The sequence below is a fragment of the Indicator indicator genome, unplaced genomic scaffold (genome assembly GCF_027791375.1).
Source record: "Indicator indicator isolate 239-I01 unplaced genomic scaffold, UM_Iind_1.1 iindUn_scaffold_54, whole genome shotgun sequence".
NCBI classification, from domain to species: domain Eukaryota; kingdom Metazoa; phylum Chordata; class Aves; order Piciformes; family Indicatoridae; genus Indicator; species Indicator indicator.
Window position 1 is genome coordinate 163,125 of NW_026539189.1, and position 18,481 is coordinate 181,605.

Sequence of the window (18,481 nt, forward strand, 5' to 3'; positions counted from 1 at the left end):
GTGGAGCTCCTGGAATGGCTTTTCTGGGAGCAGGGTGGCCTCGGTGGGGCTGAGCCCCTGGGCACCAGCAGGCCTTGGCAAAGCAGCACAGAGTCATGCCAGCTCTGGGGAAGGAGCCCAACCTGCTTCCCTCTGGGCCTCCTGCCCCACATCAGGCGAGCAGGAGCCCAGCTGCTCCCTTCCAGATGCTGCTCCTGAGCAAGGTCCGACCCTTTCCCTGACAGAGCTGGCCGGTTGTGCAACACTGCTCTGCAGCCAGGGAAAATCCCTCCCTGGCCTCTGCAAGCTCCTCTTGCATCCTGGAGCATGTGAGTGAGTGCATCACCGCTCGCTCGCTCGCTCATTGAAACCCAGCTCGGGGATTTGGCTGCCCAGACCCTGCCCTTACATGGGCAATTGCTCTGAGGCCGGCGAAGCAAGCCAGGGGTCATGCTGGCCAGGAACAGGGACAGGGATGGGGAAGGGAGCAGCATTACCCAGTTTGGGGCCAGCAGCATGCTGGGAGCCTGTGCAGCTCTGTCCTTCCCCCAGGACAGTAACCCCTGGGGTTACCCAGGACTCATGCCCTGTGGGGGGCTCCCTGCCCCATGCACACACTGTCTGATGGGATTGTGGCACTGCAGGGCCTGAGGGCTCCTTCACAAGGCCCTGCAGGTTACACCACTTGGGGTAAATCCAGACCTCTCTGTTCCTGTCCTCTCCCTGGTGGGGAAGGGTACTCTGTGGGGAGAAGGGGGAAGCTCTGCTTTGGTGGAGGACAGCTTCGTACAGCCCTCTGCTCATCCTCAGGATGGAGGGAGGGATGGGGGCATGGGACTTGGAATGGGGTGGTGCCAGTGGACACAGCTGTTCTGCCTGCACTGGCACTGGCATCTCACCCTGCTCACCCCTGGTTATGGGACCCAGGGCTGCTCTGTGTCTGCATCCAGCCCCATCCCAAGCCAGACCGAGCTTCTCATACTGTGCCGGCACCTGCTCGGAGCAAGGAGATGGTGCAAGGTCCCCAGGGCCCTCTGGCCAGGGCCTCTCTCTTGAAAGAGCTTGGGTTCAGCTCTGCCCAGAACATGACCTCAGCTGAGGCCAGTGCAGAGGGTGAAACACTCCTCAGCTGGAGATGGACAAGGGTCACAGGGCTGGAAAAGGCCATGGGCTGTGGCAGGACAAATGGGGACAGGCAGAGAGCTCTGTGTCCCCAGTGCCCTGCCCAGGAAGCAGGGTGACAACCAGGGGAGCACTGATTGTGCCCTGACACCCCTGGCAGAGGGCTGGGTGATTTCTCTGGGGTGCTCCCAGCAGGGAGCGAGGGCAAGCAATGTCAGGTGGTCTGACATGGTGTCCCTGCAGCCTTGCATCCCCCTGTCTGCCTCTCCTGCCAGGACCCCCCAGACCTGGCAGTGCTGGCACAGCCACAGTTACCCAGCCCAGGCCATACAGGGTCCAGCACACACTCAGGAGCTGGGACAGAGCAGCTGTGGTGGCAATGGGGATGTGTGGGGAGGACAGTGATAGTGTGTGGATGGCGAGTGTGTCCCCTCAGCTCTCCTCCTTCACTTCCTCACACAAAGCAGGGTGGTGCAGGCCAAGGCAGCAGGACCTAGAGATGCCTCAGTTTCCCTCCTGGCATTGTGTGGGTGCTGCCAGCAGAGCTGCACTGGCATTTGGGGAGTGGAGATGAAAGGGGCCAAATGAAACAGACCTGACCCTAAGTCCTGTGGGAGGAGGAGGGTGGGAGGAGACACACAGGGGGTTCACTCGAGGATGGGTGGGTGGGTGTGGAAGAAGCAGCCGGGGGGGGGGGGGGAGGGAGGACAGGGTTGGGTGTGTTGGGGCTGCTTTGGGCAGCTCAGACCCCTGCTGTCAACCACATCTTGGGGTCTGCTCCAATCCTTCCTCCACGGCTGGGTTCTGCACCCGAGCACGGGGGGCACACTCAAGCCCCCCCCGCCCTATCTCCGTGCCAGCTGCAGGGTGCAGAGGACACACGCACACGTCCCCTCCTCGACACCCCCACCCACGCTGCCACCCCCCCCCCTTGCCCCCATCTCCCACCCCCGCCACCGCCCCCGCCCGGCCCCCCCTCCCGCCGCCGCCGCCCCGCCCGGTGATTCACGCCGCCCCGCCGCTTTATAACGCCGCCGGTCCCGCCGCCGCCGCACAGGCAACAGGTCACTGGAGCGTCCCGGCCCCGTCCCGGCCCGGCCATGCCGCTGCGGCTGGCGATCTGCCTGCTCGTCCTCTGCAGCCCCGCCGCCGCGCACGGTAAGAGCCGCCCGGGGCACCGGGAGGTGGGGGGGGCGGGGGGGGCGCGCGGCGGTACCGGAGCCAGTCGCCCGCCCGGTGCCCCGCGCCGTCGGTGCCGCCGCTCCGCAGTTCCGGTCCCTGGCAGGTGCTTGGGGCAGGGGCGACCCGTGCCAGGGTCCCGGTGCCGTTACCGGGCTGGGTCCCCCCGGACACCGCTATCGTCCCCGCCTCCTCCCCGTCTCCCCGCGGCCGGTAGGTGCTGGAGTCTGGGCAACACCAACCCGTTTTACCGGGGAGCGTTCGGGTGCCAGACGCTGGCGGAGCTGCTGCTGCCCGGTGTCCGCGGCTCCGGCTCGCGGACCGCAATGTCCAGGGTCCCACACGGTGCCGCTGCCACCTCCCGTGTCGTGGCGATGCTGGTGCCCGGCCCCAGCATCCCGCACCCTTGCGTGCCCAAGGGTGGGGGTGACCTGCCCGGCCCAGCAAGCCCTTCGCCCGGAGCTCCCGGGGCAGCTGCTCCAGTCGCGGGGGAGGGGGGAGTCCCTCTGCCCCAGCAGGGGCAGAGCCGAGCTCCGGAGCCTTGTGAGCTGGGTGGGAAGAACTGGGAACGGCAACTGGTTGGTGATCTGGGTGTGGAGTTGGGAGCTCGAACCCCTCCCGGTTCAGTGACCGTGCTGGCAGCTCTCGTGGGTGCCTGGGAGGTGTCCCGGCTCTTCCGTGGCTGTTCCCTCGCAGGGCAGCCATCCCGGTGCCCAGGCCATCCAGGATCCCCCGGGCTGGGGCTCCAGCAGCCCTTCCATGCACTGCAGAGCTAGCGTTGGCTCTCCCGCAGTGGAGTTTCCATCCTTCCCCTCACACGATGCTGTCCCTGCGTCTCCATCGCCCCTTGCCAGCACGGGCAGCAGCAGGTTGGGATGTTCCGAAGGATGGGAAGGGGAAGCTCCCACGAGGCCCCCTCGTGCTGCTGTGGATTTTGGAATGGTGTTTGGCACCACCTCAGCCCGCGGGATTTCCACTTGCTGCTTCGCAGGGTTGAGCAGTGCTGGAAGGCCCCAGACAGGGACATGCTGCAGCCCCCTGGCCAGACCCTGGCTCCTCCAGCTGTGCTGAGGGAACCTCGAGGATGGAGCACCCTGCAGATGGGGCACCCCAAGAACCCTACACTGACCCCTCCAGCCCATGGCTGTCCTGCCCAGACCATGTTCCTTGGTGGGGTCCCCACACCCCAGCACAGCTTCAAGAGGTGGCAAGTGCCCTGCTGATGCCAGACAGGGATGCAGCCACAAGACCAGAGGTGTGAGCAGGGGGTGCAGGGATCCATTCTGGTGTGGATGGAATTGCTTAGTGTGGGGCTGTGCCCACAGGCAGCAATTGTGGGGCAAGCACAGTCTGAAGGCAGGACACAGCTCCCATGGTACTGGGAGGAATTGGGGCTGCAGGGTGTTGTAAAGGAAAAATCAGGCTGAAAGAGCAATTGGGCAAATCTGTGGAGGATAAACCCCCTGATGGCCTTGGCTGATGCTTCCAGAGGTGTCCAGGCTGCTGTTCCCTGCAGCCTGATGGTTTGCTCCATCCACAGCCGCTCCCTGCAGCCATGCTGGGAGCTCCTAAATCAGGGACATGGGAGGGAGCAGGGGGGGCACACACTGGGAGGGTCTGAGTCAGGTGCTGGCTCTGCTATGGGGCAGGGTGAACCCTCTTACTTTGAAGGAGAGTGACTCCAAGCCTGGCAGTGGCGGGATCCGTCCCTTCCCCCCATCCCTCTCTCACATCTTTAGCTGTTTAACAAACCTCAAACGCAGCTAAGGAGAACATAAACCCAAATAAGCGTCAGAAGAGGCTGGTCTGCAGGGGCGGAAATTGCAAAGGAATCACTCACACGAAAAAAAAAAAAAGAAAAGAAAAGAGAAAGAAAAAGAAATCAAACTGATTTGCTCGTGGGGGTGAGGAACAAACAGGCTTTTGACTCAGAGGGATCTGATGCCGCTGGCCTGGCCCTGTCCCAAGGGCTGTGTCAAGTGCCCTGTTCTCTGGCCAGTGGCTCAGATGCTCCTGGCAGAGGCTGTGGGTGTCAGACTGCCCCCACGCTGCAGGGATGGTCCTCGACCCTCCATGGGGCTGCTGGTGCATGCCTGGGGCTCCAGCCCTCGCCAGCACCCACCAGCCCACTCTGCCCAGTCTCCCTGGGCTGGGGTCTCCCCACTTGTGGGGTCAGGCAAGAGTTTGGCAGTGATGCTGGCAGCAAGGGCAGGATAAAGGGGTAAGCTGCAACCCTGGACCCTGCTCTGCCAGCTGAGCATCTCCCAGAGCATCGCTTGTGGGTGCTTCTCTCTGGTTCCAGTGCTGCGTTTGGAGCCTGTTGGTCAGAGGAGCTGGGCTGCCAGAGCAGGCATGGGGCTGTGCTGGGATTGCCTGTTCTGGGACAGCTCCCGTGCCACAGGAGGGGTGGGAGCCAGCTTGGAGTGTGTTTAAGTTTCCCTACTCATCCCATGCCAACCCTTTCCTGGCACTGGAGCAATCCCCGTGCCTCAGTCCCACGGTGGCCCAGCTGTGGCCAGGATTCCACTGCCCTTCTTGCAGTGTCCCAGCTTGGCAGGCACCCCTCATCCTCTGCCCTCTCTGCAGGTGGGATCTGCTGGCTGCAGCAGGGGAAGGAGGCCAAGTGCACCATGATCCTGAAGACAGGAGTGACGTGGGAGGAATGCTGTGCCAACGGCAAGGTAGATGTGGCCTGGTCTAACTACACCTACCCAGGCAACAAGATCAGTCTGCTGGGCTTCCTGGGGCTGGTGACCTGCCACCCCTGCAAAGGTGAGCAGGGCTGTGGGGCATGTGGGCTGCTGTGGGGCTGAGCTCTGCTCTGGGAGGATGCCTGGAGCCCTAGAGAGATGCAGCAGCAATGGGGCTGGGCTGCCCCTCACTTGAGCAGGGCTCTCTGGTGGCCTCCTGGGCTGTCTGGCTTGGCACAGGTATGCCAGGGACCACTAACCCCACGCTCCTGCTGCTGCAGCTCTGGGACAGATGCTGCCACGGGGCCAGGGCTTGCAGAACAGCCTCTGTCCCCTGGCAGCCCTCATTTTGTGTGTATTTTTGTTGTTCCCTCTGTGGAGTGGGATACATGACCTGGGTCTTGGCTGGGCAGCCTGAGCTGGGAGCTGAGCTGGGGCTCCCTCTTTCCAGGTTAACTCTGCTGTAGCTGGGGCCTCCTGCCTGCCCCTACCCTTGCCAGGTCTGCTCAGAGGAAAACTTCTCCAGGTTTCTCCAGAGAAGGAAAGGGGGGGAAAAAAAAGATCTATTTCTTCCCCTCTGCTCCCCCTCCCTCCTCCTCCTCCTCCTCCTCCCAGCGTGTGTGTGAAACGGCTTTATGTAACGGGCAGTTCCAGAAGTGGAAACTCTCCAGCTGTGAGTTCCAGCCCCGCCAGATGTTTTGGCATGCGCCAGAGGCGCGGATCCTCCACTCACACTTGCGTGGCTGTGTGAGAACATGCTGCAGGACCTGCTGACTGCAGTAGGCAGGAGCAGGTCTTTGGAAGGTCATGACGTTATTTGCTTTAAAGCAAGCAGGGAGAAGAGGGGGGGAGGGGGCAAAGAGGTTCTTAACAAAACTTCTTCTTCCAGCCCCTCTGCACCCTGAGTGCTGCCATCCTCAGCCCCATTCCAGCACAGTTTTGGGGTTACTGGAACAGGTTGCCCAGGGAGGTTGTGGAGTCTCCTTCTCTGGAGCCTTTCCAGCCCCATCTGGATGTGTTCCTATGCGACCTTGTGCTGGATTCCATGGTCCTGCTCTGGCAGGGGGGTTGGACTCGATGATCTTCAGAGGTCCCTTCCAACCCCTAACATCCTGTGATCTGTGATCCTGTTATACCTGGTGCCAGCCAAAAGCTGAGTGAGCTCTTGGCCTTGGCTTTTTTGCCCTGTGCCCCACTATGGACTTGGCACCATTTGGTGGCTGCTGGCAGCAACAGGACCCTCCCCAGGAGCTGACTGGGGAGGGTGGCATCCCTGTGCCTGGGACAGGCAGCCTCATCCCAGCGGTGTGCCCTCACCTCTGCGGGGAGGCTGGAGGGCACGGCAGGGGGTGCTGCCAGCAGCCACAGACCACAGCAGGGGCTTTGGCTTCCGGGGATCATCGAGGGCTGGGAGCAGGACCTTTGGGGGAAGTGCCAGAGGGCCCTGTCCGCACGTACACCGCAGCTCCCCACCCTTCAGAAAGCCCCTGCCTGTCCCATCCAGATGGAGCTGGTGCTGCTCCCCACCGGGCTCCAGCGAGCTGGAGGCCTTGGAAAAGGGCGGATGAGAGGAGCTGTGCTCCCACTCCCCGGGCTCACGGGGCCGGGAGAGGTTACTCCAGGATACAGTGGGCTGCAGCCACCAGCCCTGCGCCAGCAGCCGGGGCGGCGGAGCCCCACAGGAAGGTGCTGGCCAGACCCTGGGGGCTCTGCAATGGGTCTCCAGTGGGGAGCTGGAATTCCTGGCTCCAGCTGCTGGGGACATGGTGTCCCCTGTAGGGACCTGCTGCAGGCGGGAGAGCTGGGCTGTGGGGTCAGGGTCATGGGTGGATGGTCCAACTGCCTCCTTCCCTTGAGGATGGACCCCCCTGCACCAGCAGCAGCGTCCTGGGGTGAAGGGTGATGAAGGTCCTGCGTGCTCCAGCAGGCCTGGGACATGGGGCCATGCCCCTCTGTCCTGGGGTCTCATCCCTAAGGCTTCACACAGAGGTGCTGCCAAGGCTCAGCCTCCAGCTCTCCCCTTCCCTGGGACAGGCCCCAACTATGGAAATCAGGGAGCAAACCAGGAAACCATCTCCCACCAGGGAATTTCCCCTGGAGAGAGCTGGGCCAAGCAGACAGGGAATTTTCCCTTCCCCATCCTCCCCATCCTCCTCTCCTACTGTCTCCCAAAGTGACCCACAGGGAAATCCCCCTGGTACCTCCCAACAGCTCCCAGCACACACCCTGTCTGTGGGAATCCCTCCTGCACAGGGTGAATCCCCGGCTTGGAAGTTTCTCACCCCTGCCCGACCTTCCTCCCCATGGGGGCTGATGGCTCCCTGCACCTGGAGGCAGCCCCATGCCCCCCAGCATTGCCTGTGTCCCGGGGTGGGGTGCAAGGTCCCTTTGAGATTCAGGCTGTGGGTGTGTGCTCTGGGGGGGAGCAAGGAGCTTCCAGGCACCCCAGCCAGAGCCCCCAGCCCTGCCACGGTCCAGGCTCTGACCTCTTTGCCTCTCCCAGCATCCAGGACAGGCTCCCGCTTGATGCCAGCAGCTCCTCTCTGTTCTCGGGGCAGTGCCGGGCGCTGGCGGGACCCTCTGAACCCGGCCCCCGTGCTGGCCGGGAGGTGACCCGGGGGACAAAGCGGGCGCCTGTCTGGGGAGCTGCCCTCGCTGCTGCATCCCACTCTTGTGTTCAAGTCACGGAGGCCCGGAGCGAAACAGGGCTGGGTATTGTCTGGTGGGAAGCAGCGTTCCTGATTGCCCAGACAACTCACGGAGCCCAGCTCCTTCTGGAGAAGCGGGGGCCTTGCCGACAGATTTTTCCATTGCACAAGAAACAGAGAGAGAAGGGGGGGGGGGGGGGGGGGAGAAAAATCTCCTTCCAAAAAATAACTGCAGAGAGCTGAGCGAGCTGGTGCTGAGCGAGGGCCGGGGCTCTGGCTGGGGCCGAGCGCTGGATGATTGCTCACAGCTCCAGCCAACGACCTGCTCCTTGGCGAAGCTGAGCAGATCCAGATGCTGCTGGAGCAGCTCAGTGTCAACGTGCGTGGTGTGACACCCCCCACCCCCCCATTCCCCCCGCCCCGGGAGGGATTCTGGACCCTGCTGGCTGCTTGCTGGCTCTGTCCAGCTGGGTGCCACCCTGTGTGAACTTGGGGTTGGGCTGCCGGCTAGCCCGAGTGGGACGGATCCTTCCCTCGTCGCGGGGGGGGGACCGGTGCTGTGTCCTCACACGCCGCTCTCCTCTGTCCCCAGAGACCTGCGAGGGGGTGGTGTGTGGCCCTGACAAGGTCTGCAAGATGAAGCATGGACGGCCCCAGTGTGCCTGCGCCCCGGACTGCTCCAGCCTGCCCCGCAAGCTGCAGGTCTGCGGCTCCGACGGCTACACCTACCGCGACGAGTGCGACCTGCTGACGGCCAAGTGCAGGGACCACCCCGACCTCGAAGTCATGTACCAGGGCAAATGCAAAAGTAGGTCCAGTCGTGCCCCCCTCCCCTGTCCCCTGTTTCATCCCTGTCCTCTGTGGCTCTTGTGTTCCCAGCTCCACATGGACTCATTCAATCGCTGTCCCGGTGGCGAGAGATGAAGGGCAGCACAGATCCCCATGCTCTGGTGTGGAGAGGAAGGGTCACCTCTCTGTGTCCTGCCAGCACAGGACCCCACACTCTGGTGTGGAGAGGAAGGGTCACCCCTCTGTGTCCTGCCAGCACAGGACCCCACACTCTGGTGTGGCAGGACCCCCCTGGTGTGGAGAGGAAGGGTCACTCTGTGTCCTGCCAGCCACCTCTGTGGAGGGTCACCCCTGTCTGCCAGCACAGGACCCCACGCTCTGGTGTGGAGAGGAAGGGTCACCCCTCTGTGTCCTGCCAGCACAGGACCCCACGCTCTGGTGTGGAGAGGAAGGGTCACCCCTCTGTGTCCTGCCAGCACAGGACCCCACGCTCTGGTGTGGAGAGGAATGGTCACCTCTCTGTGTCCTGCCAGCACATGCGGGCACATCCTCCCTGCTCCCACCTAGGAAGCCAGGTCTACCCTGTTCTCCCTACCAGGGACCTGGGGAGGAGCCATCCTGCCCCAAGCATGAGTTGCTGCCATCTCCCTGAGGCCAGCAGCTCCACCAGCATGGCACAGAGTGTTTGTAACCAGGGCCTGGACCTGCCTGTGCCAGAGAAGGAAGGTCTGTCCTGACACAGGGCTTCGTCTGTGGCACGTGGGGCTCTGTGCCTGGTGAGGGAGCATTGCCTTGCAGTCAGCCCTGGCTGTGCTGCATGCTGGCATCCACCAGGTTGGCAGCCCCCAGATGCTCAGGGCCACAGGCTGTGATGCCACTGCAGCCTTGTCAGTGCGATGTGGACTCAGCCCTGCCGTGGGCTGAGGAACAACCATCCGTGAAATGTCACTTGCAAACATCAAGCCCCGGTTTTTGTTGTTTTGTTAAAGAGCAGCAATCCTCTCGCCCTGCCAAGAACTGTCAGGATTATTATGGTTATTTTTGCCAGCCCTCCTCTCTGCAATGCTTTGCCTGTCAAGCTCTGGACTGCGCAGGGAAACGTGGGGCAAGAACTGGGAGTTGCGAGCGGGGAGCTGCAGATGCCAAATCGTCTTTCAATCCAACAGGGGAGGGGAGGAGGCGGAGGGACGGCTTTAGGAAGTGTTTATGGTGTCCAGGGAGCACTGCGGGTCCTGCTCTGCCGCTGCCATGGGGTTGTGCTGCAGCTGGCACACCGTGCAGACCCCAAGGTTTTGGTGTGGGATCGGGGGGGTGCATGAGCCACCCTGCTCTGCACCAGCCTGGCAGAACTCTGTGCAAGGCCTCATCCTGTCCATGCAGGCTCCTGCTGCCCCCACGCCCTTGCTCACAGGGCTGGATCCGGTCCAGGGTGACCCTGCCCTTCGCCTCTCGCTGGGGCGTGCGGTGTGGCGGCTGCCAGCCTGGCTGGAGCGGCCTCTGCTCTCCCAGCCAAGGCACCTGCGTGGTCCCACCACGCCAGGCTGGGCTCAGCCCCACGTCCTCAGGCTCTGTGGCTGGACGTCAGCTCCCTCAGCACAGCAAGGCTCCAGCAGGAGCTGTGCCCAAGGGATAGAGGGTCACAAGCTCCCTCGCACCTGGGATGTCAGCCCCTGCCAGCTCCCAGCCTCACAAGCAGTGGCAATGGGGGAGACCTTCCAGCACCTGGCTCTGCTGCATCTCCCTGTGGCTAGAGGCACGAGGGGACCAGAGCTGCCTGGGTTTCTCTGACCAATGTCCACCTGGGTCGGAGGAGCCATGGGAGGAGGGTGCCTGTCCCTGGCTCACCCCATCCAGGGAGACTCAATCCCATCCCCGTGTGCTTCTCCACAGAGTCCTGCTCCAGCGTGGTGTGCCCTGGCACCCACACCTGCGTGGTGGACCAGACAGGCAGTGCCCACTGCGTGATGTGCCGGACGGCTCCCTGCCCCGAGCCCACCAGCCTGGATCACGCCCTGTGCGGCAACAACAACGTCACCTACCCCTCGGCGTGCCACCTCCGGCGGGCCACCTGCCACCGCGGCCGCTCCATCGGCGTGCGCCACTACGGGAGCTGCTCGGGTGAGCGGGCAGCCCGGGGGCGGGCAGCGGGGTGGGGGAGCGGGCTCGGACCCCCAGCCCCCGGCCGCCCTTCGCACCTCCCTCACCGCTTCTCCCCCTTTCCTGCTCCGTTTCCAGCTGCGGCCAGATTCTCCTCGGAGACGGACAACGAGGAAGAGAACTACGTGGTGTGAAGCCTCCCCTCGGCGCGGGGCCGGACCCGGGAGACAGGGGCATTATGTGTATATTGTACAAACCATATACCTGATATTTATTAAGATAAAAAAAGAAAAAGGATCCTTATTTATACCTGTGTATGTTATGCACTCGCAGGGGGCCTGTTCTCTTGGCCCTGCCAGCTGGGGAGCAGGGAAGGGAGCTCCCAGCCTGCATGGTCAAAACGACGCCGAGCAGCCCTAGGACGCTGCGGTGCCCTCGCCCAGAGCTCATCCACGTTTCTCGTGGCGTGGAGGGGGTGTCCATGCTGCTGTGCGTTGGGCCCCCCCCCTCCTCAACATGTCCTTGGCTGGCAGCCCCAGACCTATTTATTTTTGGATGGAATTCTGAGTACTCTGCTGACGTTTCTGGCTGGGACCTTAAAGTCTAGAGGGAATCTGCGATTTCACCTTCCCTGGAGGGGCTCAGCCCCAGCTGCCAGTGGCAAGAAAGGCAGCGTGGTGCTGCAGTGGGTTGGAGACAGAGATTTATATATATATATATAATATAATATATATATATGTATGTTATTTTCTCCTAAACTTTCAGCATGTCTGAGTTAAAACAGATTTTAGTTTGTTTTCCTGGCCCACTCAGACCAGGTTCCTGCCCATCTTCACAGCCAACACCAGTGCCTGGAGAGCTGCTGCGATGGCAGCCAGGCAGCGCTGCCCACCATGGGCCGTGGCAAACCCCTGACCCATCCTCCAAGCCCATCACCAGGGCTACCCTGAGCCCTCTCTCCCCACTGCCAAACTATTGTGGTGGGTGAGAGGGCTCCATGGCACTGGGGGACATCACTGGTGCTGGGTGAAGAAAGCTTGCAGTGCCCAGGACAGTGCTGGGCTCCCAAACCCAGCTGTGGAGATGCCTCGGGGAGCGTGGCTGAGCAGAGGGGGATAGTAAAAGAGGCAATGGCTCTGCCTGCCCTGCCTGGGCACCCCCCCACCTCCTGCCCCCCCCCAGCTCGGCTGACATTGTCTGTATTTATTTGTACCTCTTCTCTCTTTCTGTGCGTTGTCACCTGTGTAAATACCATCTCCTGTCTGACACCAACGAGCTGTTGCCTTTATATAAATACCATATATGTTATACATATATATATAGATATAAAAATACCCTATTTTCTATTTTTGTATGATTGCCTTCTGAAACCCTGAGGCAGAGGCTTTGGGAACGCAGACACTTCCTGCACGCCATCGTTTAGGGGCATTTTATGGCTGTGTTACAATTTGGAGCATAATTAAATGAATAAACGCTGCCATGGCTCCTGGTTTGTTCAGCAGGCTCTGGGGCTGCGGTAGGTGGTCGTGTTCCCACGGGCATGTGTGGGTCTGGGAAGCTCAGGGCCAGAGGGATGTAGCTGGTGAGGAGCTCAGCTCAGCTCCCAGTAGCTGGTGAGGAGCTCGGTCCCGCTCCGGTTCAGCCTGGCAGTGGAGATTTTCCAGCCCAGCCAAAGTTCCTCTCGGTAGCAGGAAGGGAAGGGGAGAATGGGGAAGAGCAAGCAGCGGAGCAGATAAATCTGTTCCCAATATCAGGCTGTGCCAGGAGGGTTTGGTATTTCACAAAACAATTCCTGCTGTTAATTGGATCCTGATGTGTGATGCTTCCCAAGCAGCAGCCTGCGGCTTGGCTCTCTGAGCTCCATGGGAGCCGCCAATGGGTCCCCCCTTGGCCGTGGCCCCTGTGCTGGGGGCTGGCATGATGCAGCCCTTGGACCCCACTGAGCCTTGTCTGGGTTGAGCCCTCCCTGGCCTGTGCCCAGCTTGGGATCTGTCGTGTCAGTGGATTTCAGGATGGCCCTGACAGCTGCAGGGAGCTCATGGAGCCACGCTGGCTCCAGCTGCGACCCCCAACCCTCCCCGGACCTGAGTGGGGGTTTACACAGGGGAAACTGAGGCACTGTGATGCAAGTCAATACCTTCTGTCCCGGCTGGCACACAGCACCCTCATCCCTCCCTGAGGTCCATGAGGATGCTGAGCATCATGCAGGATTCAACCCAGCCTGGTCTGAACCAAGGCATCTCATGGAATTATACTGAGCCCAGCTGGGCACCACTGACAGGCAGCAGCAGCTCAACCCAGGGTGGGCAGTGGAGACCCTCCTGCAGCCCCTCTCTACCTGCCCAGCTCAGCAATGCCCTTCCACCCCCCTGCTTTTGGGGATGAGTGTAAAGACATTGCCAAAAAAAGCTACCCAGGACTTTCCCTGGCGTTTGCCACACGCAGTGGTGTGTGGCCCGGGTTTCTCAACAGCCCGCCCGCAGAGCCTTTCCTCCCCGAGGCACCTCGCCATCCTCCGCCTGCCCTGCCGCAGGGTTTGGCCCCTGAAGCACCTGGCACGATGCCCCATGCCAAGCCTGCGGGCATGGGCTGCGGCAGCGACATCAGCTCCCGCTGATGAGCGGGAGATTTCGGCTTCCAAAACTCAGCCGGGAGTCAGGCGCCTCCTTCCCGCCGGCTTTTGGGTGGTCTGGGACAAGCTGGGACAGGCGCCGGCTCTCCAGGCATCCCAGCAGCGTGTGGGAGCCCTGGGGCTGGCAGCCCTGCCCTGGCATCCTGGGGGGCTCTGCCCCACGCTGCTGCTGCCGCTGACAGCCCGTGGGAATCTGGGGCTTCTTTGGAAGACAGCAGCCAGGCCAGGCTGGTGCCCTCTGTTGGGTGTCCCCTGGTGTCCCCAAGGCCACTGACACCCATAGGTCTGTCCCGCTGATGCCATGAAGAACCCCAAAGCGGGGAGCTGGGGTTTTGGGGGGCAGTGTGTCCCAGGGAGGGGAAACCAAAGCCTTTGGGCTCCCCAGCTGTGAGGACCACAGGAACTGCAGAGGTGAAGGTGGGGACTTCTTGACACGCTGGCCCAGCCCTGGCGTTCATCCTCCCCAGCAGAGCCCCCGAGGGCAGCAGGATGGCCTCTGCCGGATGCTGCGGTCGGTTGCAGCCTCCTGTGGGACCCCCCCAGGCGGCTGCGCCCACGGCCGCAGTGTGCCAGCAATTTGCAGATAAAACAAACAGCCAGGGCCAGGGAATGTCTGGGTCGGTCCCCAGAGACGGCTGCGACGCCAGGCAAAGCCGCATGCCATGCGTGCAGCCCGGCTGAGACCCGGCAGAGGCTCAGGGCACGTCCCCCGGCCCCTGCGCCCACTGTCACCCAGGTCCCACAGGGGCAAGCAGCCATCTGTGTGCCAGGGAGGAGGGTGAGGCTCTCGATGGGATCCCCGCGGGCTCTGCCAGCGCATCTGAGCAGCTGGGAGCCCGTCCGGCCCCCGGGGAGGTGTCTGTGGTTCCCCTGTTTGGGGGGTCCCATAGCACAGTGGGGAGGGTGCGGTGTGGGTTGGGATGGAACCAGACGAGACGGGGTGGGACCGGACAGGAGGGGATGAGACAGGGTGGGATGGGGAGCCCCACCCTGGTGGGAAGGCAGCTCTGGCGCTGCTGGGGATGCTCAGTGGGATGGCAGCACCTGGTTGCAGGTCCTGGCTCCTCTAGGGCAGTGCCTGGTCCTGAGTGGGGGTTGGCATTTCCCTCCTCCTTCCAGCACCCCGATCCCAGGAAAAGGTGGGGGGCTGGCTGGGGGGCTGGAGCATGAAGCTGTGCAGTGAGACAGTCGGAGAGGGGCGTTTAGTGGGGCAGGGAGGGACAGGAGAGGGGAAAGCTGGGAAGAAAACTTGTTGAGATGGGCTTGCCTGTACAGCCCCAATTAACCACTCCCTGGGGCTCAGCTGCCCACCACGAGGCCCAGCACTGGCTCCCCTGGCTTTCAGGGCAGGTGGGGCTCAGTTTTAGTCCTCCAATCATCTTGCTGGGGCAGTATTAGGGTGAGCAGGGCTGGTGGGGTTGAGGGTTCCTGGAGCTCCTGTCTGCCCCAGAGCTGGGAGCTGTGACCCCCTTGTAAGGGAGTAACAGGGTGAGTAGAGGGAAAGTGACTGGACAGAGATCTAGGGCAAGGTTCTATTGAGGAAGACAAACGCTGCTGCAAGAGGCTGCACGAGGTGCTGGAGCTTCTTGTGCAGCCTGGAGGGACACATCCCCCCGCACCAGTGGGCAGAATCGGTTTCCTGGGTCAAGGAGCATCACCCCCTGGAGCTGGAAGGATGTGGGAGTCCTGGCCCTCTTCTCCCTGCCTGGGAGCTGCCAGACAGCTAAGATGTCTCAGTCCTTCTCCCCACAGCCCATGTGCCCCCAGGGCCCCTGACACTCCCTGCCCCAGCTTAGGGCTTCGGCCGCCCCTTCTGCCGGCGCTGCCCCCGCACGGTGCGCTGCACCCAGTCGATGTAGTTGGAGATCTTGGTGTAGATGTCAGGGTACCGCCGGTCCCCACATCTCTCCCCAGAGAACGAGACGATGCCATAAACCTTTTTCTTGAAGACCAGGGGTCCTCCAGAGTCACCCTGCGAAGTAAGGTGTCGGTGACAGGGATAGCAGGGGAGGGGCTGATGGAGGGGGCAGCCGGGGGAGCACGGGGCCGGGCGGGCACTCACCGAACAGACGCCCTGCAGCGTGGCATTGGGGCTGGCCCCGCACAGCATGTTGGCAGAGACCTTGCCCCTCCACAGCGTTCGGCAGAGGCTCCTCTTGACGATGGTGGTGTGGGTCTCCATCAGCGCCGCAGGGCGGTCACCGTAGCTGGAGGTGTCGCCCCAGCCCATCACGTAGCAGACGGTGCCAGGCTCCAGGTCGCTGTGTGGTGAGGGCAGGCGGATCCGCTTCACGTACTCGTTCAGCGTGGCAGACCTGTTCAGCTGGGGGATGGGGACGAGCCGGGGGCATGAATGGCTTCACTGTTGGGCCAGAGCCTCTCAGTGACTCTTGCTTGGAGATACCGACACCCCCCCCCCCCCCCCGCCACCCTCCCTCCCCCAGCCCTGACCTTCCCCTTCTGCCAACCCCTTTGCACTGGTCCCGGTCTGCTTTAGAGACTTAGCTGCCCGGGAGTGGAGGGAGATGCCGTGGTCATGGTCGGTGTGTCCTCGGCTGCCTCCAGCGCACCCCATTGTGATTCTGTTTCTCCGGAGAAGCACTGACATCTAGTGTCTGCTCGGCCTGCCTGGGCATCTCCTTCCTGGGGAGATTTCCCATCTCCCTCCCGCCTCACACGGGCTGTGGGGCACCCAGTGGGTGCCCATTAGGGTGGGTGGTGCGTGGGGCTCACCCGGAGCAGGCGGATGTCGTGGTTGGCCGAGTTGGGGTTGTAGCGAGGGTGGGCGATGGAGTCCACGATGCTGAAGACCTGCTGGGACCCCTCGGGCTCCTCCAGCCTGTGGGCACCCAGCACCACGCGCACCAAGGGGCTGCGTCTGCAGCAGAGGGGCCCTGAGTGGGTGCTGCTGTGGTTTGGGCATTATGGAGAGGGGGAAAAGGGGACGGGGCAAGTGGGGAGTGTGGTAGGGGGGCTGCACCAGGACTGTGTAACCCCTGGGGGGATGGGGGTTTGGAGGGGGTCATGCCATGTTGTGGGGTAGGGGGATGAGAGGTGAGTGTGGCTCACCTGGGAACGAAGCAGTGGGCTGCTGTCATCACCCACTTGGGCCACACCAGGAAGCCCCCACAGACATGCTGCCCCTCCATCTGGATGGAGGCCACGAAGGGCCGGGAGTGGGGTGCTACCACCTTGCCCCCGATGATCTGGCTCCCCTGGGTGCCTGGTGGGTGGAGGGTGGGGAGTCCAAGTTTTGCCCTCACCTGTGTCTGTCCCGCCCCTGTTGCTGTGTCCTGAGCACCACAGCACCACCAGCGAGTGACAGTGAGTGGCCCAGCAGTGCCAAGAGTGGCAGGGCAAAACTCCCTCCCTGCACCACAGTGCTCCAGCCTAGAGACTCCATCTCCCTCCCTGGCTGTGGGAAACAGCCCTGCAGCCCCCTCAGCCCCAGTTCTCCCATTACCTGCTGGGACCAGTGCTGGGAGCAGGATGGAACCTGCCAGGCTGAAGATGAAGAGCCCAGCTGTGACCATGCTGGTGCAGGGAAGGCCACTCCCACCTTCTGTGGGGCCAGTTGGGGTGGGGGTGCTTAAATAATTTGGGGGGCTGAGCTTCTGCCTGGGTGCCAGCAGGCATCTCCCTCCTGCTTCCTCCTCTCTGGGTGTTGCTGCCTTGTGCAACTGCTGTGGGCAAGGGGCACAGCCTGTGTCAGGGGCAGAGCTGCATTGCAGCTTCTCCTGGGGTGGCTGTTTGCTGGGAGGGGAGTGGAATGGGCTGGGGAGGGGAGAGCACAGAGCAGCTTCCCAGCCCAGTCCTGACTCCTCTTGGACCTTGAACTCATCAGGATGAAGCTCTTCTTCTCTTGGCAGAGAAGTGAGAGAAGCAGAGCCCCAGGACACCTCACAGAATGTGGCAGTGTCCCCAGAACTGGCTGTGGGTAGCTCATAGAATCATGGAACTGTTGAGGTTGGAAGAGACCTTTGAACTCATCAAGTCCAACCACCCACTAGAGCTCACAATGCCACCACTGCTGCCAAGCTGCTGCCACTAAACCACATCCCTCAGCACCACATCCACACAGCTTTGAAACCCCTCCAGGGATGGTGAATCTACCACCTCCCTGGGCAGCCTGTGCCAGTGCCTGAGAACTCTTTCTGGGAAGAAATTTGTCCTAATATCCAACCTGAACTTCCCATGGCACAACTTGAGTACATTTCCTCTTGTCCTGTCACTTGTTGCATGGGGGAAGAGACCAACCCCAGCTGGCTCCAACCTCCTTTCAGGGATCTGTATAGGGCAAGGAGGTCTCCCCTCAGCCTCCTCTTCTGAAGACTGAACAACCCCAGTTCCCTCAGCTGTTTCTCACAAGAGTTATGTGTTCCCCAGCTTGGTTGATCTTCTTTCGACCTGCTCCAGCACCTCAATGTCCTTCTTGGAGTGAGGGACCCAAAACTGAACCCAGTATTCGAGGTGTGGCCTCACCAGTGCTGAGTAGAGGACAATCACATCCCTAGACCTGCTGGCCACACTAGTCCCTGATGCAAACCAGGATGCCATTGGCTTGTGCCAGGATGCCACAGGGTCTATGCCAGGACCAGACATGTGTTCTTCCCCCTCCAAAGACTCTTTGGCTCTGGGCTGGTGCTGCAGGCAGCTTGGTCCCCTTGGTCTGCATCCACTTGGGGTGCAAGGAGGGCTGCAGGTGGACTGGGTGGGGGTGTGCCAGGGTAGGGGGACAGGGGCCCCGCTGCTGGGGTGACCCTCCCTGCACGCTCCAGGGCTTAGCATGGATCTCTGTCATCCTGGCAGCAGGCAGATTTCCCAACGGTGCGTGGTCAGAGCCTGGCTCAAGGCTTCCTGTGTCAGTTTGCCAACGTTTGCCCAACTCAACCGTTGGGTTGGGAAATGGAGGAGCAGCAAGGGACACACACACACACACACAGCTTGGACCCCCCTCCTCCTCCATCCTCTCCCCATCACTCTTCACACCCTCACAGAGCTGAAGATGAGGGGACAGAGGCCCTGGCACAGCAGGAGCCATGAGCAGGGTCTTTTGGCCAGGGGTTGGGGACCCCCCTGGGGTGGCAGGAGGGGCGTACAATAAGCCAGCAAAACCTCTGCACCCCTTTCCCCCCACAGCCTCCAGCCTTCCTTGCTCCGGGCATCGCGCAGCCGGGCCCCGCGGTGGCTGGGGAGGGGGGGAAGCGGCGGCAGCCGCGCCCCGAGGCCGGGTGATGGGCGGCGGCAGTAACGGGCCGCGCCCGGCAGACGGAGCTGTGCGGGAGGCGGCAGCACCGGCGCGGCCCCGCCAGCCCTGCGCATCCCGCAGCCCCGCCGGGGATGCC

General features: G+C 62.3%; 2 protein-coding genes across 2 annotated transcripts; one reads left to right on the forward strand and one right to left on the reverse strand.

Moving 5' to 3' along the window:
* The first annotated feature begins 2,201 nt into the window (after nt 1-2,201).
* Nucleotides 2,202-10,698, forward strand: FSTL3 (follistatin like 3). Its single transcript, XM_054398443.1, has 5 exons — nt 2,202-2,259; nt 4,867-5,052; nt 8,211-8,426; nt 10,298-10,525; nt 10,643-10,698. The coding sequence occupies exons 1-5, from the start codon at nt 2,202-2,204 to the stop codon at nt 10,696-10,698; spliced, it is 744 nt and encodes a 247-aa protein (XP_054254418.1).
* Nucleotides 10,699-14,928: 4,230 nt separating this feature from the next.
* PRSS57 (serine protease 57) lies at nt 14,929-18,458 on the reverse strand. The gene is made up of 5 exons (XM_054398444.1): nt 18,284-18,458; nt 16,206-16,359; nt 15,870-16,014; nt 15,199-15,459; nt 14,929-15,108 (listed from the first exon to the last, which is right to left on the reverse strand). The coding sequence occupies exons 1-5, from the start codon at nt 18,456-18,458 to the stop codon at nt 14,929-14,931; spliced, it is 915 nt and encodes a 304-aa protein (XP_054254419.1).
* Between the last annotated feature and the right edge of the window lie 23 nt (nt 18,459-18,481).